Source organism: Colius striatus, chromosome 16 (assembly GCF_028858725.1).
Source record: "Colius striatus isolate bColStr4 chromosome 16, bColStr4.1.hap1, whole genome shotgun sequence".
Classification (NCBI taxonomy): Eukaryota; Metazoa; Chordata; class Aves; order Coliiformes; family Coliidae; genus Colius; species Colius striatus.
In genome coordinates, this window is record NC_084774.1 from 8,109,634 (window position 1) to 8,130,976 (window position 21,343).

The 21,343-nt window shown below is 61.5% G+C and overlaps 1 protein-coding gene across 1 annotated transcript; it reads right to left on the bottom strand.

Annotated features, from left to right (window-relative positions):
- Positions 1–3,512: 3,512 nt before the first annotated feature.
- On the bottom strand, positions 3,513–16,254 carry TGM2 (transglutaminase 2). Its single transcript, XM_062008770.1, has 13 exons — positions 15,857–16,254; positions 13,617–13,796; positions 10,975–11,217; positions 9,737–9,855; positions 8,864–8,992; positions 8,531–8,711; positions 7,593–7,728; positions 7,397–7,500; positions 7,054–7,293; positions 6,626–6,898; positions 4,848–5,008; positions 4,474–4,610; positions 3,513–4,314 (listed from the first exon to the last, which is right to left on the bottom strand). The coding sequence occupies exons 1-13, from the start codon at positions 15,864–15,866 to the stop codon at positions 4,158–4,160; spliced, it is 2,070 nt and encodes a 689-aa protein (XP_061864754.1). The 5' UTR covers positions 15,867–16,254; the 3' UTR covers positions 3,513–4,157.
- Between the last annotated feature and the right edge of the window lie 5,089 nt (positions 16,255–21,343).

The window sequence follows — 21,343 nt, forward strand, 5'->3', positions numbered from 1 at the left end:
GCCCACGGCCATGGGGCCCTGTGGTGCCAGGGGCTCAGCCCCACCGTTGCCTCAGGCTGTGTCCATACATTCCCTGGTTGGTTCTCAGCATTGTATACGTGTATCTGTAAGAGTAGATAGAAAAAGTGTAAAGTGCCATCTGGAAAAAGGAAGCTCAGGGAAGCTCCCTGAGAGGAGAGAGGTTGGGATGTGCCTGACGGGCTTCTCTTGCTGTTTGGGCAGTGCCACGGGCATCTGCTGCCTTTCTCCTGCGCAGACCTCACTGTGGGTGGCAAGGTTGGGGCTCACCACAGCCAGTTGTATTTCTGGAGCTATTTGGATAAAGAAGGAAGGGAAATGGGCCAGAAGAACTGGGCAGGTCTGGGGGCTCTGGGGGTTCAGCATCAGCAGAGTACAGAGGTAAAGGGTTTGTGTTGCACTGAAAGCGTCATGGTTGGCCCGTCTCAGAATGCAAATTCTTGTCTCCCTAGGAAAGTGAAATGAAAGTGAAGTTTGAATCAGTGGTGTATGAAGGAGAAGGATAGAACTGCTCCTGTAAAGTGTGGCAGGTAAAGAGTCTGAGGAGGACAGCTGTGTGGCACAGGGGCCTTTGGATGGGGGGTGGTGGGAAGCTGGCTGGTTAAGCAGCACCTGATTTGGAAAGGAAGGGTTGGAGTTTGGGAGTTTCTGTACCTGCAGGATGGGACTTCGTGGCTTTTTGCTTGCTGTGAGAGGATCTGGAGGCGCAGGGGGCTCCCTGCCAGTCAGCACACTGAGCCTGTGGGGAGCCTCAGGGGGGCCTCCAGCCCAGGGCTTCCTGGCAAGTCCAAGAGGCAAATAAGCGTCTTTAAAGGATCCTGTTGTGAAATGCAAGGTCTTGTGAAAAGGAGATTAAAAATAAGTGGGTGTGAATTACAACATAAATTCCTTCATGTCTTCTAGAGAAGAGAGCTGCTGCAGCCTTTCCCTCCTCCTTCCACGAGCAGGAATCGGGTGAAAAGTGCTGGAAGGTGACAGTAGGTAGAAAATTAATTGTGTTTTCAGCAGAGGCTTCACATAGCCCCGTTTAGCAAGAAGCTTAACACAGGCTCGTGCCCTGCTGAGCCTCCCCATATGCTGGAGCAGATGAAGCTCCATGGGTCTGCTGGTCCAGAGCGCAGGAGCACCCAAGGCGCTTGGGGAGGGGAGGAGAGCTCCTGGCTGTCCAGGGCAGCAGGCAGGTGTGGAGGATGGCTTCCCCCACGAGAGAGTGGCTGAGCTGGGAATGTGCCCTGAATCCCATGCCTGGCATCCCCTTGGTCCTGTTGCTGACCTGCCCATCTCCTGCCACGTGAGTCGGTGAGGCAGCAGTCCCAGGGAGATGAGGGACCTCTGCCACTCCCATGCTGCAGCAGTTGACAATCAGCTACCATGCTGCCACCATCAAACAGGGTTTTGGAGAGTAGGAGGTCTCTAGGAACAGCCAATGTAGGCTCCAGTGGTGCAGGGCTGTGAAAGGGTCTGGGCAGGCACAGAAAGGCTGGTGCAGTTGTAACTGCTCGATGGCCATGCTGAAAGGAGCATCTCTCCCTGGTGTCTGCTGCACCGCTCCCTGGTCTTGGAAAAGGGAATGGCTTCCTGTGGGAGCTCTTGCCAATGGCTCTTGCCATCTGGGTTTTGTGTCACTGAGTGCCAGTGCCCCTGGTTGGCTCAGAGAGCAGAGGAGGAGCGAGAGCTTTGGGGGGGCTGTGGGGCTTGGAGATCCCACAGAACTCTGCTTGTGTACACGCTGATTTATGGCAGCTTGCTCTAGTCTCAGTGCATCAATGAAGGTAAGTTAAAGGTCCTCAAGTCTAAAATGAGTTTGCAGTTGCTTCTTGGCTGGGCAGTGTCTCTGTGCAGTGGGACGTGCTCGGAACCTCTCCCCAAACGCAGCCGGGCTCACGTGGTTTGGCACCGGGGCTGATGCTGAATTGAAATGGATGCTGTAAATGTTTAATTCACAATTCATTGTTTGCATGGCAAGAGTGCCAGAGCCTCCTGGATGTAGCACAGCACTGGGGGCTGCAGGGCTGTGCTCAGGGCACCGACACTGCAGCTCTGCACGGGGCAGGGCACAGCAGGGCTCCTCGTGCTGGCCTCACAGCGCAACCAAGGAGGTGTGTGGGGCAAATGCCCATCAACTTCATGGGGGTGCCTTAAGCAATTCCTTTGGCACTGCAGCCAGCCCAGGAGGAGAGGTGTTTGCAGGCTAATGGGGGAGAAACCAGCCCCAAAGAGAGACAAAGCCCAGAGCCAAACCGCGAGCGCGGCATTTGGAGTCTTTGGAGCTCGTTCCTCGCCCAGCAGCCTTGCTCTGCCGAGCCTCAGATGGATGGGAGTGACCTTCAGAAATAGCTGTGCTAATGTTTATTTTATCAGGACCCAGCTTCGAACCAGAGGAGCTGCCAGTTATTTTTAAACCAGGCATTGAGCAGCTTGAAGCCTGGCTCAGCAGAGCTGTGTGTAACAAATGCTTTTTAAAGTAGGGCTGTGCATCATCACTGGCGCTGAGGAATGCTCCTGACAACACGAGGCAGTGCTGGTTCGTGCTGTTAACTCCTTCAGGCACTGCTGCTCCTCTGCTGCTCTCTGTGCCCTTGGGATTTGTGTCTCAGGGGCTGGTGCTGCTGGAGCTGGGGGCTGCTGTGGTTCCCCTGCCGCAGGAGGAGGAGAGAATCCCTGTCCCTGTCCCTGTCCCTCCTGGAGCTCCCATCCTGTTCCCATGCTGCAGGGTGAGCACTTGCAGCTTGTGTCCCTCAGCCAAGCCCTCCCTTGGGCCAGACCCTCCTCTTCCCTCCAGCATCCCCAGCGTGGTCCCACCCCAGCTGCCTTCTCTGCTTTCATTGCAGAAAAGCAAGATGGAGAGATGTGGTGGTTAAACCTCCACAAGGGAAGGGGAGAAGGAGCACGTGGCCATCCCTGGAGGGGATTCTGGAGGCAACTAGTGCCAACAGTGCCAGGGAGGCTGGGACCAGCTGGGCACAGGCTCAGGATCCCCATGTGCCAGAGGCTGGCCCCAGTTTGGGCAGGCAGTGCGTGGGCCAGTGTGTCCCCTTTGTCTGGAATGGTTTCTCTGGTGTTTGGGTGACAGGGGCACAGAGGCCCTAGGAGGGCCCTGTTGTGGTGTGAGAAGTGCTTATCTTCAGCAGTGCCTTGACCCCTGCTCCAGGCTTCATGCAAATCCCTTCCCTCCTCCTGAACCTTGGGCTTAGCCAGCTCTTCACCCTTGCTCCCAGGTTGAGTTCCTTACTGGGCAGCCCCAGTAAGAACTTGGACTTGTAAAATCTGTTGGTGTCCTTTCCTGTTTGGCTTTTCTCTCCTGTTCTTCGTGCAGTGGCAGCACTGTGTGCCATTCCTGCTATGGGGGAAATGCACCAGGAACGTGTGGCATCAGCAGTAGCCCCTGGGCCCACGCTGCCTTGGGGTTCACTGCTGTGGGGCCAGGGAGCTGCAAGGGTTGGGGTACAGCCCCTGAGCTGCAGAGCACCCTGAGAAGAAGAGCTGTGTCTGGCTTGAAAAGTGAAAAACAGAGTTTTTATTCAGTGCTTGCATAGTTAATTTGCATGGAGGCAAGGCCCCATCCCTCACTGCACGGTCTGCAGCGCCTGGGCTGGTGGTTACAGCGAGTCCCTGCCTGACCTGTGCAGCAGGGTTAGATGCAGTGTGTGTTTATAGAGCCATAAATAGGTTTGTTGTGTATGTATATAGCATATAAACAGCCTCGTGCTCACAGTGTATGATCTCTTATCTACCAAATTGCATTCAGAGAGCTGTAGGGCAGCGTGTGCAGGGCTGGGGCGCAGCCAGTGCTGGGGAAGGTCGCTCTGCTCTTTGGTGTACGGGATCTGCCAGTCAGCGCTGCAGGGAGAGGAGGGGGCTGCTGCTGCAGGGCTCGGGGGCTCCAGGGGTCCCAGGCTGGGGTACAGGCACAAGAGGGACGCTTCAGCCTGGCACCGAAGCCAGCAGCTGCTGCAGGGACCCCCCGGCTGCCCCCAGCCCCTCTCCCGTCGCTTCTCTGGCCGCAGCTCCCAGGCCCCACGGCCGCCGGGTCGGGCTCTGGCAGTCGTTCTTCCGTGCTCCCCTGGCACCATCCGGGACTGAAGCGAGTGGGGGCCGGCGAGCCCCGAGCAGGGCGGGCGTGTGTGGCGGGGGGCCGCTCACTTGGGCTGCGGGGCGATGATGACGTTGCGGTAGCCCTTCACCCCCGGCAACCTGTCGCTCTCAAAGGCCACCATCAGCTTGCGCAGCCCGGCCTGGCGCGGCACCAGCTCCAGACGGACCTTGGCCTCCGCCTGCGGCTCCACGGGCTCCTCGCTGCAGGAGGGCAGCGGGTCAGCGGCACAGCGACCCCCCACCCCGGGCTGTGGGGCGGAGAGCCCTGGGGCTGCCCTCCCTGAGGGGCTCCAGGCACAAGAACGTGCCCCAGCCCCATTCCCCACGGATCAGATGGGTGAAGGGAGGACAAGTTCTTACAGCTCCTTGATCTGCTGCCCCTCGGTGAGGCCGGCACCCTCCACCACGAAGAGGCAGTTGTTCAGGGGCACCATGAGGGGGTTCACCAGGCTGATCTCTGCCACCAGCTTCCGCTTCTGCATCGGCTCCCCTAAAATCTGCAAGCACGAGGGGTTGGACCCCCAGCACTGCCGTGCTTGGGGGCCACAGTGCCCCCCTCGCACCCTGAGTGTGGCAGGGCTGAGGGGCTCCCTGGGGACGCAGGTCCTTGGGGTGCAGCCCCACTCAGCACTACAGGACCTGCTGCCCCAGCCCCACGGCTCGGGTGACTGGGAGCAGCTCCCCAGGGTGAATGCATCAACACTGGGAAACGTGTCAGGGCACTGGGCCCTTACCCTGATCCTGATCTCTGGATTCTTGATGTAGATGTCCCTGATGGCCACCACGATATCCCCAGTCTGGTAGTCAGTCAGCAGAGCCACCACCTTGATGAGGTTGTCTTGGGTCAGGCTCTCCCCATACTTCTCATACAGGATGCGCAGGGGCACGCGTTTCTCTGGAGGGGGAAGCAGAGCAGGGTCAGGGCTCATCCCCTTCCCAGCCTGTGACCCTGTGCTGGCACCAGCCTGCTGATGTGCTCCACAGGAGCTTCTCCAGGTGTTTGCCAAGATGGGAAAGTCTTGAGGGAGATGAGGTGTCAGTGCAGGGCTGTAAGCACCCAGCTCGGAGCAGGGGGAAGAGAGTCTGCTGCCCAACCAGGGCTCCAGAGCCAGAGTGATGTTCAGGGCATGGGGAGGGGAAGGAGCCACGTGCCAGAGCAGGAGCCCAGGGATGTGCCTGCACTGGGGCCCCAAAGTGGCTTTGCCAGCCCTTGGCAGCTGGTGCTAGCGGTGGGAGGCAGCCCTTGGCTCCCCACAGCCGCCCTCCCTCAGTGCTGAAGCCCTTCAGGGACGGGGCTGTCTCGTGCAGAGTTGGGGCTGAAGACAAGCAGCTGCAGAGCTGTTTTGGGGAAGGGCCCTGGAGAGGCCGTGACCACTGGCAGCGCAGCCCAATGTTCCCAGGGCAGCACATGGAGTGCTGGAGCCTGGGCTGCAGCAGCAGGGATGGGGCTGGGTCCAGAGGCACTGGGCTGGGCTCCCTGTGCCTGCCCAGAGTGCAACAGCACCCTAAGGACTGCAGCCCAGGGAATCCAGGCAGGAGCTTGTCATTAAAGCCTCAGAGAAAATGGTGTTGGGTTAAGCTGTGGACAAGGCTGCTGAAGGCCTGTGGAGCTCCTCCAGCATGCTGGGCCGTGGGTTGCCCTGCAGAAGGCTCTGGAGCAGCTCTACCAGTGCTGGTCCCTGAGATGCTGATGCCAGGAGGGTTCCCAGTATGTGCCAAGGCAGTGTCCAGCCTCCCGCCGTGGCAGCAAGAGTGGGAACATCTGGGTTCCCTTAATGCAGCTCGACAAGCAGCAGAGCACCGAGTGCTGCGTTTGTTACGGGCCCCATTAGCAGAGTGGAGCCTGGCGTGGATTAAGCATCAGGCTGTTCCAGCACAGCAGATGTGTGATGTTCCCAAGCCTTGAAGGCTCTCTGGAAAACTGACAGAAACCAAAACACTTGTGTAATTAGCAGAAGGTGCTGCTGGTTTGTAAGAGAGGCAAAGGGAGGCTCAACAGGGCCCTGGGACATCGCGCTTGCCCATGGAGGAGCTGCTGGGAGCCTCAGCGCTGCTGCCCCTGCCCCGGGAACATCCCATGGCCCAGCCCAGCCCCAGAGGAGCCCCAGAGGGGTGCAGAGGAGCACCCTGGGGCAGGAGCCTGCGGATGCACACAGCCTCCTCCCTGGGCACGACAGATGGAAGGCAGTAACTTCTGTCCTGCTCTAAGTGCCTTCCCACTCCCCTCCTGAGCAACGTTCCGTGTCCTTTCCTCAAAGATTCAAAGTCTGCCGTGGTGGGGAAGTGAGGCCGAAGCCCCGAAGGAGGCAGCACTGGCCGAGCCCTGTGCTCAGCTGGTGCAGGGGGTGCCGTGGCACAGGGCTGCCGGCCGACAACAGCCCCAGCATGGGCCCAGGGTGCTGCCCAGCCCCACCGCCCCACCACAGACCCCAGGGAATGCAGCTGGATGCAGGACAGCAGCTGCCCTGAGCCCATCCCTCCCGGCAGCTTCCTCCCCGCGCAGGTCTCTCACCTGCCCCTGGCTCAAGGGTGAGGTTGAGCAGGTCCTTCATGCCGCACTGGGGCCCCACGGTGCCGCTGTAGCTGGCGGTGCGGGCGCACAGCCGCAGCCTGCACACATGCTCCGCGGCCGTGCTGTTGGTGATGACAGCGAACACGTCGAAGTCGCAGCCGTTGTTTGCACCCTCCGACAGCTTGATCTTGAGGTGCAGCCCCTCATCCTCCTCCCTCAGGGAGCTTGTCTCGTGCTCTGCCTTCGCAAACACTTCTCTCTCTTTTTCAGACCCTGCGGTACATGGGGGGAGAGCATGGTCTGGGCTGCTCTGCCCCGCTCCCCGGGGCTCTCCTGGTGCAGTGGCTGCGTTAATTAACCATTTCCCCACACTGTTTCCCGACAGCCACCCGCTCCGCACGCGCCTCTGCCCCACTGCCGCCCCATACCCTCCGGGTACTTGTAGGTGTGGGTGATGTCCTCCCTGCTGTCCCTGCCCACGCTCTTGGTGCTGATGTTCTTGCCCACGACCGAGGAGTGGGTGCTCTTCTTCTGCGTCCCGTCACTCTGCACCACCCAGTACACCACGTCAGCATTCACCTCCGCGAAGACGAAGGGGGTGTCATACTTGAGCTGCAGGTCACCCTCCTTGATGGCTCTGACGGGAGCTGGTCCGCAGCAGAAAACCCCTGTGGGGGGCAGAGCCGCCGTCAGCACCCAGGCTCCGTAACGAGGGGCACGCTGTGAGGTGGGGGCACGGGGGGGCTGAGGGGCTGCGTGGGGCAGCCCTACCTTCGCTCTTCTCCTGGGGTGTCGGGTCCAGCACCTGCCACCCATCGTAGCCGGGTGCCAGGTCTGGACGGGCCATCCAGGATTCCACCCAGCAGTGGAAGTTCCTGCAAGGGAAGATGGGACGTGCGGCTCAGCCCCCGCCAGCGCCCGCCGGGGAAGGGGCACCGGGCAGGCCCAGCCCCGCCGTGCCGCTCACCAGATCATGTCCCTGGAGCGCTGGTCCTGCGCCCCGCTCTCGTTCAGGTAGCGGTCGATGACCAGGTTGCCGTTGGTGTCGTGGGCCGAGTTGTAGTTGGTCACGACGCGGCTGGGGATGCCCAGGCACCGCATGACTGCAGGGAGACGGCGCGGGCTGAGCGGGGGCCGGGGTCTGCACAGCCCCTGCCCCTCCCCAGCCCCCGCAGAGGGTGCCCAGGGACCGACCCCCAGCCAAGCCGGGCCCCGTGGGCCTCGCTGTGCTGCAGGTGAGACGGGCAGCACGTGGCACACACGGTGTGACAGGGTTTGACTTTGCTGCAAGTGCTGCTGAGGGAGCACACGGGCAGCAGCACGCTGCAGCCCCTCACTTCATCTCACAGCTGCCTTTTACTGCGAGCAGAGCTCCCCGGGGAGCTGGAGGTAGTTAGAACACTTCAAAGGAAGGCTATAAACTTGTGAGTCGTGGAAAATCCACTTTAGTTTCCTGCTCTTTCTCTCCTCTCCAAAGGATCTCATGTGTTTGCGATACGTCAGTGCAGAGCGCAGCTCTTCTCAGGGCGAACCTGTGAGAGTGTGTGTGAGCCACAGCAACAGGCCTGGAGTTGTCCCCCTCTTTGCCTCAGCACAACTGCCCTGGTGCCAGTGGAATTATTCTGAGCGGATTCATAACTTGCAAACTTGTCCTTAAAGCCTGTTTCTTCCTCCCATGCCAGGCGTCCACCCTTCCCTCTCTGCCTCTGCACAACAGCAGCGCTAAGTGAAAAGACAGAGACCTTTCCTATCATTTTTTCCCCTCCATTTCCTGACAAATTACAATAACAGAGAGCTCAGCTGCGAAGCACTAACTGCAGCCTGACCATAGCCAGTGCCAGTGCTTCCCTCCCGCTGCGGGGGTGGAGGGCGGGGGAAGGAGACGGGGCAGACGTCGGCTCTCACCGGTACACGCCACGGCAGCAAACACCCAGCACTGGCCATACTTGACTGGCTGGCACCCAAACTTCTTCCACCTCTTCAGGATATCTACGCTCCCAATCCAGGCCATGGGGCTCATCCCATCTTCGTACTGGTTGTCCCACCGCCCCGCCAGCACCCCCCGGTCCTCGTCGTTACAGTTAACCTGTGGCACAAGAGGGGTCTCAGAGGATGGGCAGAGGGGCAGGCTGGCAAGGGAGGGCCCCTGCCTCCCCCTGCTCACATGTGCCGTGCCCCCCGTCAGCCCCCTGGAGCCGTGTGCCGCGGCGTGCTGGTGCCGGAGCCCCGTGTGCTCACCATGGCGCTCACCACCCTGCCGATGTACACGGGGTCATTGCGGCGTGAGCAGTCCTGGTTCTGGTCCCTCAAGAATTTGGGGCTTGTGTCCAGGAGGTTGAGGCAGATGGACAAGATGTCATCCTCGAACTGGTGCAGAGGAGGGGCAAAGGGTGTGTGAGGCGCCCACGGCGCACAGGGGCTCTGCCGCCCGTCCCCCCTCCCTGGCTGCCTGTGACGCCTGTGAGCGGAGCTGCCGGCGCACGGGGGGCACAGCACCAGCCCCCTCCCTGAGCCAGCGCCAATGGAGCCGCAGCCCTGTCTGTGCCACAGTGACCAGGGGTCACCAGCCATGGCCAGCAGACTCTGAAGCCCACGGGCGAGCTCCCACCCCCGCGCCGGGGCCGGATCCCGCTTCCTGCTGCGCAGGGGTCAGGCACAGACCAGACCTCCGGGGAATCCACCTATTTCCCCTCACCGGCTGAGTCACGGCCTTTCCCTGAAGTGAGGTGCAGATCCTGCGTGGGCCATGGTCCCCCCTGCTCCCGCCAGCCCCCCAGAGCAGCCGGGGCTGCAGGTCGTGGCGCAGGCGCTGCCGTATCGGCGCGGGCACTGCCAGGAGCATGTTATCAAATGCCGGCTCCTGCTGCAGCGTGGCCACCCCGATTAGGAGCCCCCAGGGCCCCCAGGAGCCGTGCAGAGACACTCCCCTCATTTTTTGAAGCTGGCATGTTCCTCTCTTGGAAATGAACTCTTGGTTTGCTCATCCCAGGGCTGCCTGGCAGGGCCAAATCCTCCCCAGGCACTGGCTGCACTCAGGGGCACACACGTGGCATTGCATGGGTGGGCTTGGATGGGGGGCCCAGGGGTGCCAGGGGGCTGTGCCCCGCTCACCTGGCCGAAGTTCCAGGGGGTGGAGGTGATGTAGTCGCGGGTGCCCTGGTAGATGAGCCCCTGCTGCGACAGCACGTACTCAGAGCGCTCGTCCTCATCTCGGAGGAAAACCGTGTCCTCTGTGGGGAGAGTGAGAGATGTGGGTGGGGGTCTGCCCCACGCCCCCAGCCCTGTTCAGGGGGACTGAGTGACCTGGGACAGAGCTGCTGGGAAGTGAGGCAACAGGCTGGAGCTGCTCCTGTCTAAAATAGCAGCTGGAGAATTTCAATCCAGTTTGATTTGAGTTGATGGGAAATTTTCAGCGGGCCTGTGGTTTTCCATTCTTTCTCATTTTGCTCTTCCCCCCCTTTTGTTTTATGGAGTCGGGTCTTTTCCCAGGAGCAGAAGCCTCTCCAGTGGGAGCAGCCAGCAGTGGGAACCGGGAGCACTGGCTGGGGCAGCAGCCGCTGCTGGAAAAATCACTATTTACTGGAAATGTGTTTCAGAAAAAAGCCACAACGTCCATCCTTCGTCACAGCTCAGCCCAGGGTGAGCCGAGCTCCCGGCAGCTCCTTATCTCGGCACAGCCGGCACCGAGCAGTTGCGATTCAGGAAATCGCCCTCCGCGGGGAGTGGGGACGGGAGGGGAGGGGAGGGGGCAGCGCCGGGCTGCTGCTCGGGCAGGGGAAGGGAAGAATGTGCACGGATGGCGGTCCCGGCTGCTGTTAGCCCTGCAGCGTTGAGCACCCCTCTGTGTCAGGCTGCCCACCTTTTACTGAGACTGTAACATCCCTGCGAGCAGCCAGCACTGATCTCTGAGCCTGCAGCACGTTCCCAGCCCAGGGTGGGTGGTAGTGGGCTGGACCAGGCAAGGTGGGGGCAATTAGGGGCAATTAGGGAGGCAATTTGGGGCAATTTGGGGCTTTTCCTCTGCTTGTCACCCAGGGAGGAGCTGCTGCCAGCACCCAGAGGTGAGCTCCTGCAAGGCATGGTGTGGTGGAGGCGCCCTGGACGGGGCTCTGGGTGTTTTGGGCACTGACAGAGGGGCTGTGTGTGTCCTGGAGTGGGGGATGATGCTCATGGCTCCGACCTGCTGCGGAAGCAAAGTGGCAATTTCTGCTTAGACCTGAGTTCAGGGCAGGGCTCGGGGTGCCTGGGGTCTGCAGCTGTGTGAGACCCCTGCGGATGTGCTGCTCTGGCAGAGCTGGGGCTGACTCGTGCTCAGCTCCCCCCAGACCCTGGGAAGGTGAAAGCCTCACCTGGGTGCCAGGGGTTGAAGAGCAGAACGAAGTGCCCGATGTGGCAGCTGGTGCCCTGGTAGCCTGTGGAGGTCTCCAGTGTCAGGCTGTAGCGGCCGACGCGGGCGCTGGCCGGGGAGCAGAGGGACACGGACAGGGAGTCGCCGTCCTGTTGCTGCAGCACCGCACTCCAGCCCGACTCCTCGGGGAAGTCAGTCACAGCAAAGTGGGATCTGGTTCCTGACGCCTCGATGGGACAGGGCCCTGCCGAGAAGCAGCGTGTCAGTGCTCTCACTGCTGCAGGGGCCCTGGGAGCCCCACGCTGCAGGGGCTGTGCCCAGGGGACCTGCCCCACAGAGCCCCACGGTGCTCCTGGGCCTCTGTGGCAGCGCCCAGGACCTGGGTGCCAGGGGTTAAAGAACCCAGGAATGTTGGGAGTTTGGTTTGTCAGGTACTGGAACAGGCTGCCCAAGGAGGCTGTGGAGTTTGGTTTGGTTTGTTGGCCCTGGCACAGGCTGCACAGGGAGGGTGTGGAGGCTCCTTCTCAGGAGGTTTCCAAACCCACCTGGACATGTTTCTGTGCCCCCTGGTTGAGGGGAACCTGCTATAGCAGGGGTTTGAACTGGAGGAGCTCTGCAGGGCCCTTCCAGCCTCCATCATTGTGTGATTCTGTACCGGGGATGTGGGGCAGCTCGTCAGTGGGAAGCTCAGGCTCGTCCCTTGTTCAGGAAGAGGCAGGAGGGGCTTTGCCCCACAGGTGTCCCAGGGCCAGGGGAGCAGAGTGAGTGTTCACCTCGGTGCCCACCCCAGGGCCATGTCTCCTCCCCTCAGCTGCACCCGCTCCCGCCTCTGCTTGGAGCAAAGCCCCCCATCCCCGTGCCCGGCTGCAGCCCCCCAGCCCATCTCCGGGCCGCTCCAAGCCCAGCCGCGCTGTGTGCACAGCCCCAGGCGTTGCCGCAAACATCCCACGATCGGCGATGACATCAGCGGCCGGAGCGCCCCAGCCCGGGACAGCGCGATCCCCGCCGGCCCCTGCGAACACGCGGCCAAGGCACCTGCAGCGCGGCGGCTGCGGGAGCGCAGACCCCGGCGCGGCCCCCCAGCGCGGCTCGTTGCGCTGCCCGTGCCCGCACCGCCCGGCTGCCGGGGCTGCGGTGCCGCCGCGATCTGCTCCCCTGGCCCGGGTCCCGGTCCGCTGCCAGCCCTCGGCCGCAGCGTGGGCAGGACGCCAGGCGAGTCACCAAAAATACCCGTGAACTCATGAGAGTGACACAGTTTCTCCTCCTCGGCCTCTCGGGGAGGCTGGGCTGAGCTAACCCTGTCCTTTTGGCAAGGGCCAGCCTGGCGCTGCCGTGGCGATGGGCAGCCGGGGAGCCGTCTGCCTCCTCCTCCTCCTCCCCCCTGCCTGCTCAGCCCCTGCACCCCTCCGGGCCCCGGCGCCCGAGCGCGGCTCCTCAAACGCGGCAGCTTTACAAACACGGGCTCTGTTTTCGCACGGAGCCCTTCCCCTCTTTCCAGTGGGAGGTGGCACTCAGCGCTGGCAGCTTCCCTGTCCCGAGGGAATAAGTCGGGCAGCCCCTGCCCCTGCAGGGGCCACCCCCCGGGCAGCTCAGCCTCGTGCCTTTGCGGGCGCCAAAGCACCTTTGTCCCTTTTCCCCACAAGCGCCGGGGCTGTGCCTCAGCCCGATGGCAGCTGCTGACAGCCTGTGCCTTCTCCTCCTTGCAAAAGCAGCCTGGCATTGCCTGGGATGCAGCAGGACCTCGTGGAAACCCAGCGGGTTTGTGCAGTGGGTTGGCAGAACTGCTGCCCTGGGTCTTGGGACCAGGGGGAAATGGGGGAGTTGCTGGTTTAGGGTGAAGCTGAGGGGTGCTGGGTTCATGTTTGTCACCCCATGGTGGGATCAGAGCTTTTGGAGGAAAAAAAGAGCATTTTACACTGTGTGGAATCCAAGGTGCAGCTTCCCTGTGAATTCTGGTGTGATTGACTCAGCAGGATGCTGCAGCCCCAAAATAACTCTTGCTCAAGCCAGTTTCCTCTCCCTTTGCTCTGGGCTGGTGGGGCTGAGCCCCTGCCTGGCAGCCATGCCCTGCTCTGGCTGTGTCCTTGTCCCCACCACCCCGGTGTGCTCTCGCCAGGGCCGTGGCAGCAGCGGGAGCAGCTCCTGGTGTGGAGCCTCATCCTGCCGGATGCTGCTCCCAGCTCCTGCGCCCCGGCTCTGGCACAGCCCAGGAGGCCGGTGGTGGCTCCATGGAATGCTTCCTTTCTCCAGGGTTTCTGTTTCCTGAGCAAATTCCTCTCCTTGGCTGGCTGGGGGCAGGAGGGGCTGGGCGAAAAGCCCATCAGCACCGGTGCTGTGCAACCCTCTGGCTGAAGAGCTTTGCTTTTGCTGATGTTTCTCAGGCGGGTTCCTGGCTGCAGCCAAGGCCCTTCCTGGTGAGCCAGTGGCTCCCACACGGCCTCAGGTCTGAGCCAGCCACCTGAATAGGAGGTGGTGGCTTTGTTTTATTTCTTATCTCTTCCCTTCAGCTCCCATTATCACACTGAGTTTCTACCTTTCCAGTCTTGGTATGAAAGCTGGGCAAAGTACCAGGCAGGGAGGAGAGATAGTGGGGGCTGTGCAGAGCCCCGGGGCAGGGGGCAGCTCGCTCACGGCAGCACTCACCTGTCTCTACGTTGAAGGCCAGTTTGTCCACCCCCTCGTCGTAGCCCCTGCCTGAGAAGCGCAGGGTGATGGTGAAGGGCTGTCCCCGCCGCACCACCAGCTGCTGGCAGCCCAGCTCTGCCGTCCGGTGCTCACGCCCATTGCGCTCGCACTCCAGGTCCCACGTCTCCAGCACCAGATCTGCAAAGGCAGCAGCATGTTCAGCTCTTCCCTCCACCCCAGGGCATGGCCACAATCCCCCTTTTGCCCACCCTGTGCCCTGGGTGTTTGACCCCTGGTGCCAGTGTCTGGCAGCCTCCTCTGTGCCAGCTGCCCTGTCCTCCCTTGGTGTGCCTGGCACAGCCTGGGCACCGCGGCTGCCTGGCTCTGAGCATCCCTGCCGAGGGCTCTGTGGGGGCACGGGGCCTGCAGCCCAGCTCACAGCAAAGTGCTGCTCTCCTGACCCAGCTCTGCGCTGTATTTCTTGTGCTATGGTGCTGCCTGTCACAGTATCACCATGCTGGAGAAGCACCATGTGCTGCCAGAGCCGTGCCAGATCTGTGGCATCCAGGTCTGGAGCCAAGCCCAGGACTCATCTCTGCTTTCAGGGAGGAGTGCGGTGTGCCAGGGAATGCTGCTGTGTGCCTCCAGCCCAAATGGGCACCACGGAGCCCAGAGAATGCCAGGGGCCTCTCTGTGCCTCAGCCAGGCCCAGGGCAGCTCTCGGCACCTTTACTGCTACATGGCTGCTGCCAAATTGGAGACGCTGACTGTAAACTCTGTGACCGAGCGTGTGTCTGATTCCCTGGCCCTGGGCGCGTCCCCATGCGCGGTGCTGGAGCGATGTGATATTGTTCATCATCACACAGGGCCAGTGACCCCTGAATGTTCCATCAGCAGACATGTTACGTGCCAGAGTAAGCAAAAGTGTTCAGTGCAGCAGAGCAGAGAGTGAGCTCGGTGCCAGTGGGGACCAGGGCAGCTCAGAGGGGTGATGCTCAGCCTGCTGCCCCTGTGCCGTGGCTGTGCCCTTCCCAGTGCCAGGGGTGGTGGTCACCGAGCCCTCCTCGGGGAAACAGCTGACCCTGAGCTTGCTGTTCCCAGAGAGAAATGGAAACCCTGCTCCTGGCCCTGCAGGTATGGACACCACATCCCAGGGAGGCAGCAGTCACACTCATGACTGTCTGTACATAAGGGTAAGGTCCCTCCGGCTGGTCCATCAGGACCCTGGAGTGGGGCCAGAGCACTGAGAGCTCCTTTCCCTCGCCCCCTCCCCCTTTGTAAACAGAAGCAAAGCTCCGTGCTTCAGCACATGAACTGTGCGAGCGAGAACATTGCTGACAGGGAGCCAAAGTTGTTGCAAATAAGTGTGTTAAAAGAGCAGGACTGGGGCTCCTCCTTGTCCCAGGGTGATCCTTCTCGGTGGGTTTACCCAAAAGCAGGTTTTTCAAAGCATGTGTGCTTCTTGCCATACTGATCACTGCCAAGAGACAAGCAGGGAGGGCTGTGGTGCTGCCAGGACGTGCAGGGGCAGTGGGGCCCCAGGCACCAGCGCACAGGAGCAGGAGCTGCCTGGTGTGTGCTGAGAGCTGGGGGTGCCCGTGGTAGTGCCGACCTGAGTGACCTGTGTTGGTGGCACTGCTGTGGTGCTGCCATGGCCCATGGCACTGCTGGGCACCGGGGCAGAGGGATGCCAGAGGGCTGTGTGCCCATCAGTACCCCACAGCCCCGTTCCCTGGGCCCTTGGAGGCAGCTCCGTGGGAGGTGGGGGGGTTGTCTTTGCCCCTCACACGAGCTCTGGAAAGCCACCCACAGGGAGGGATTGCTGAGGGCCAGAAGCATTGCTTCTGACTGAGCCTCTGGAAATCCTCCTTAAACCCGGGTGGGACGTGGGCACATGTTCCCAGTCCAGCTGTCAACACTCTCCTCTCAGAGCACTTCAGGCTCTAAATAGCACCGAGCTTCATACTGCAAACATCGGCGTCGCTGGGGCCAGTGGGGAGAGGGAAGGGAGCAAACTGACCGAAATGTCACTTGTGTCCGTCCTTTGCTTTTGCCTTTCCCTTTCCCCACCGCCTCTCGCCTCAGATGAGGCTCCGGGAGCCGCCTCCTGCGCCAGCTCCCAGCAAAGCGACCGGCTCATGGCTGGAGGTGCCGCCGAGCCCCGGCTTCGCTCCCGGGCAGGTGCCGGGGGACCCCCGGCCGGTCCCCGCTCCCCGCCGGCACCTGCGGGAGGGCATCGTCCCGCCTCCGGCTCTTACCTTCGGCCATGGTGCCCTGCACGGGGTCGGGGTCCGTGTCCTGATGCCGATAGAGCCGCCCGTCAGCACCCGCCGCCCGGCCCCGCCGCTCGCTGCATTTATAGCGCCCGCCGCCGCGCACACCCCCGCGCCCGGCACGGCGCAGGCAAAGGCAGGGAAAACACAGTTTCCAGGAAACTGAGTGGTTTCGGAGTGGTTTCGTCCCACCTATTCCAAACAACCGCCCCCAAACACGAAAAAAAATAGGAAAAAATAAGAAGCAAGGAGCTGCCGGGGGCTCAAATGCCGCCCGGCCCCGCACGCAGCCCCCGCCCGGCCCCGCAGCCCCCGCCCCGCACGCAGCCTCCCGGGCCGGGCTGGAAATCTGCCGGTTGCCACGAGGGGGGGAAAAAGAAGGGGAGGAGGAGAGGGGCTGTGCATTTCGCAGCGAGATGCCAGAAAGTTGGGGAATGTTTTGTCCTTATACAGCTTCCTCCCCTCGCGCCTTATCTCCGTGCGCGCCCGTTCCTGGCGCGGGGCGGCAGCGCCGATCCCCCGTCCCGTTACACGTCTCTGAGAGGCGCCGCAGCCGCGGGGAAAACGTGCTGGAAACTTCGGAGCTTGAGGGAAAATGTGCTGGAAAAATCGGCGTTTGAGGGAAAATGTGCTGGAGACTTTGGTGTTTGCTCCGGGACGCGGTGCCACGGGGAGCTGTGGGCATGCCCTGGCAGCCCTGGCCCCACACACCCACCATCCCTCTCCTGCCCGGGGGTCTCTGGCCCCATGGCATTGCCAGCAGGGCCTCTTGGGTTATGTGGCCTGGCCCGGCTTTCCCTGTGCACCCCAAGGGTGTCCCAGCACACTTGGGACTGCTGAGCAGGGGCAGAGGGCAGACACTCCACACCTCTGTGGAGTCTTGAGGTTTGGGAGTGCCCGTGGTACCTGAGTGGTGTGGCTTGTGGTGAGTAAGGCTTGAGAAGTTTAATCTCTGGAGCAGACTTTGATTGGTTACTGTTTTTTCTTCATGTGATTTAAACTGATCAGGGCCAGGGCCATGGCTGGGCTTTGTTCCTGATGGAGCCCCACGGCAGCCTCTTTGTCTGGCCCTTGGCTGGGTGTGGGATGCTGCAGCCCTTGTGCTGGAGATGGCTGCATGCTAGAAACCCCTCAGCCTGTTCCCTTCCCAGAGCCCGGGAGGTTTGCTGGTTGGTGTGTCCCTCCAGGGCTGCTGCAGGCTCCTGTGGCTGGGAATGTCCTGAAAGCAGTGTGTGTCTGTCATTTGGTGTACTCAGGGCCACCCCACAGGGCCCACGCAGAGCTCCTCCTGTCCTGGGCTCTCCCCTGTGCCCCATCCTGGTCACGCAGCCAGATCCACAGGCCCAGGGCTTGGGGCATTCCTGATGCTTCCTGCTCAGGCATGCCACAGCACTGCCCTGCCAGGGTCTGCAGCGAGACACACAACCTCTTCCAGCTCCACAGAGGGCTGTTTGGCAGACGGTGTCACAGGGAGGTCTCGCCACACACAAAGAGCAGATGCCCAGGAGAGGCGCCGTGAGCCAGGGACTCCTGGCATGGCTGAGCCTGGCCCTGCCATGGGGGCACACGGCTTTTTGCAGGAGCACTGCCCTGTGTCACCCTGCATGGCACAGGGGCCCTGGAGTGGCAGTGTCCCTGGTGAGGGAGCTGAGCTATAGGGGCCTGGGGAGCCCCATCCTTCATCACCATCTGTAAGGGAGGTGGGGAGGGAGGTTAGAGCGAATTTAGCTGAGGGAAGGCTCAGAACAGCTGGTTTTAATGAAATCCATCCATGCACCACTCCACTGCGTGTGTGCACGGGCCAGGGTGTGCAGGTGGTGGTGGGGGGAGCCTTGGTCAGGCACATGGCTGGCAGTGGCACTGCCCTTCTCAGCCCCGCAGCCGCCAGCCCGGAGCGGTGCCCACATCATGGACAAACCGTGCAGGTATGGCCTGGGAGCACTGCCCTGTCAGCACAGCCCTGCCACAACTCCTCTCCCTTGCTCAGGCAAGTGTCACCCTCTTCCCCCTCCCAGAGCCCTCACTGCTGCAGCGTGGGCAGAGCTGGGCCAAGTCCTACAGAGGGCTCATCAGGAGTGGGGGTCCAGGAGGCTGCCCAGCGCTCTGGGCATGAAGGGCACAGGAATCCCTCTCCCCTGCCAAGCTGCTGCGAGGCCAGGGCCAAGGGAGGGCTGGCAGCAGCGGGACCCCACAGCCCCCCTGGCAGCTGCTTTCTCCTGCCCTGAGCTGCCCCCGCTCCCAGTTGTGTGACATGTGCCAGTGTTTGGGTTCACACGGGACGCTGCAGGGTCTGGCTCTGCCCGTGCAAGCCCTCGCTTCCTCCCTCACCCTGCCTGAACTCTGGATGCACTCAGCAGCCTCAGGGACGTGTGTGATTCGCTCAGGGTGACGTGTGACAGCCCCTCATGGCACCTCTGCTGCAAACGGGCCCGTCTCGGTTCCGCTGCACGGGTGTCGGGGTGTGTGGGGTGCTCAGGGGTGAGGTGCCTGGTGCTTCTCAGGCTACAGGGACTCATCTCTGTCCCGTTTTGTGGCTGAGAACAGAGTGGGAAGGGCTGACAGTGTCTGTCCTCTGTCAGAAGCGGCAGGGGCTGGGTTCCCGGCTGTCCCCTGGTGCTGTCCTGGAAGCCCCAGGCTTGGTCCCAGCATCTCAGCCAGAGGAAACCTCCTTAGTTTCCAGCTTTAGTGCCCACTTTGCTCACCACCACGTATGGCAGAGGCATTTGTCTGCCCAGGCCCTGGAAAATGCTGCACATGGGAGGCCAACCACACACACTGCTGGCATTATTTTTACTCTCTTTAGTAAGACAAGGTTGCATTAAGAGGGTCTTTGCTCTGCTGGGTGCCCAGAATAACCCCTCATTTGCTCAAGGTGTTCAGCAGAGGACTGTGACTTCCCTCGCCCCCACCCCGGGGCTGGAGCTGTTTCAAAGCCTGCAGGGCTCTGTCCCGCACAGGCAGAGCCTGTGTTTGCTTTCCTGGGTGTGTGCAGGGAGGGATGTCGAAGTCCCTGGCTTTGCCCGCACATCCTGACTCAGGCTCTTGTGCCGGCAGATAAACAAGCTGTGAAAAGGGACAGTGTCTCTTCCTGAGTTGCCCTGTTAAGTTGTCAACTGCGTTTAACAGATCTGCCTGCCTGCCTGTGTTGTTTCCCAGCCCCAGGGTGTTCCCCAAAGCAGAGCCACAAGCAGCTGCCTCCCGCAGCCCACCAAGGCCAGAGCGACCCCTCTGCTCCTCACCCTGCTTAGGGACCTGTCCCGACCCTGCCCCAGGCTCCACATGGGGTGGTGGGTCTGGAAACGGGGTGGCAAGGCTGGGATGTGACCTACAGGAAGAGGTTAAAGAGTGAGAAAGTGTTTTATGTTGGTGATGCTGGGGCTGGTGGGGACCGTGTGTGGCTGACTATGGAGATCCTGGCACCTGGGACACAGCAGTTGCTCCTCACATGCCAGAGCTCTGATCTGTGAGCATGGAAAAGTACTTTAGAAGTGGAGGGAAAAGCTTGTGTCTGCTCCAGAGCTGGCAGGGACCAAGGCTGGGCAGCACATGGTCTGTGAGGGCACCACAGCCTGGGGCAGGTGGAAGCTGGGGTTGGTGACCGTGGCACGGGCAGAGGCCACTGCTCAGGGCACAGGCAGCAGCTGGCTCCCTGAGGGCACTGCTCCTCTTTGGGGCTTTTGGTGGCTGTGGGCAGCTCTGGTCAGCAGCTGAGCAAAAGGGCTTTGCACCATGCCAGGGCTGCTGGTGGCATGTGGGGAGCGCACACAGGGGCTCCTGTTCCCGGCAGTGGGGGGCTGGGGGCCTGAGGGGCAGGGCAGGCAGCAGGCAGCCTCTCCTTTGGGAGTAGAAGGGTTTTTTCCCAAGAAAAAGCAGTCTGATTGTGCCCTTGGCCCTGCAGCCAGGTCTGGGGGCAGCCAAAGGACGTCTGATAGCTGTGGCCCCGTGGGATCAAAGTGTCGTCTGCTCACGAGGCAGCAGGAGCAACGTGCTGGTGCTGGGCTCTGTCTGTGCTCAGCACACGCTGAGCCAGGGGCTGTTGTCGAGAAGTGCAGAGCACTGAACCAGCATGGCCTGCGCCAGCCAGCTGATAACCAGCTTCTCTGGAAGGCCCTGGGGCAAGACACTGCAGCTCACTTCTAAAGGGGGCGTTGAGGAGGAATTTGTTATGTCACCATCTTTGTTCTTGGGCCCAGACTGTGTTTTTGTTTAAAAGGATGGAGAAACACAAACCACTGGAGAAACACAAACCAAACCACTCTCCTGTGTCTAGATAATTTGGTCTGGCTGGGGAAGGGTCTTCCTGACCCTCAGAAGGGACCTTCCCTGGAGGGTTCCCTGGGGCTGGAGCTGCCTCGTCCCACTGCCCTGGGGTGATGGGACAGCAGCCTGTGCAGGGCAGATGGACTCCCCAGCCACTGAAGCCTTTCAGAGCCAGTGGCCCCATGGTGGCCACCAGCAGGGGCCCGTGGCACAAGAGAGTGGGCTGTGGGCTGCAGGGCTCAGACAAGGATCCACTGCCAGGGCAGCCATGAGCACGGCGTTTAGCAACCTGAACTGGTTGAACCTGGTGCAGAGCTCAATTCCATTCTCTCAGTGTCATTTCCCAGCAGTTTGCTGGAAAACCTCCAGCCCTCCTGCCCCAGGGTGCCCACTGCTCCCAGACACCTCTCTGAGGAATCCTCACAGCAGACAGGCTCTGCTGGGCTTGTGGGGAGGGATGCGAGAGGGGTCTCCTCTCCCTGCCCTGGTTTGGGGTGTAGTGTCTGTGTTTAGGTGCCTGAAGCTGTGTGGTTCCCCCTGTGAGTGATGTGCTTCCCCTTGTGAGTGATGTGCTTCCCCTCATGCAGGGGGTTGCCTGGGGGTGAGTGTCTGCTGGGCCCCTGACTGAGCGTCTGCACATGTTTTCCAGCCATCCTTGGGATGGGGCACAGCTGGGATTCTGGGGTCAGACCAGACTGAAGTTGCAGTCACCCCATCAGCATTACCTTTCTTGCCTCTGGTATTGACCATTCCTCTGTGTTTCCACGTCGTGTGGCCGCCCTGCAGCTCAGCAGGAGCAGCACCCACCCGGCCTGACAGCGGGCAAGACCCTAGTTTAGTCTGTCAGAGCAGGAGCTGCTTTGGGCCATCCCCTCTTGCAGCCACTCCTGAGCCTCTGGCTGAGCCAAGGAGGGAGCTATCTGGCTTTGTGTTGCCGTTGGTTTCTTCTTGCACTGAGGCCCCCTCGGTGTTTACCTGCTGGAACCAGAGCCGCTGCCTCGGTTGCCCTCAGGATGAATCCAGGCACGACCGTGTTTCTGCTGCAGTATGGGCCAAGCCCCCTCCAAAGACAGGCAGCTGTTTGCTGCCAAGCCCTAGTGCCAGGGCTGGGAATGGGCTGTGGCAGCCCCGCTGGCACCAGCGCTGCTGGGAGTCCCGTCTGGGGGGTCGTGTGCTGCGCCTTTGCCTTCCCACCATGTCCACGCCTTCCTC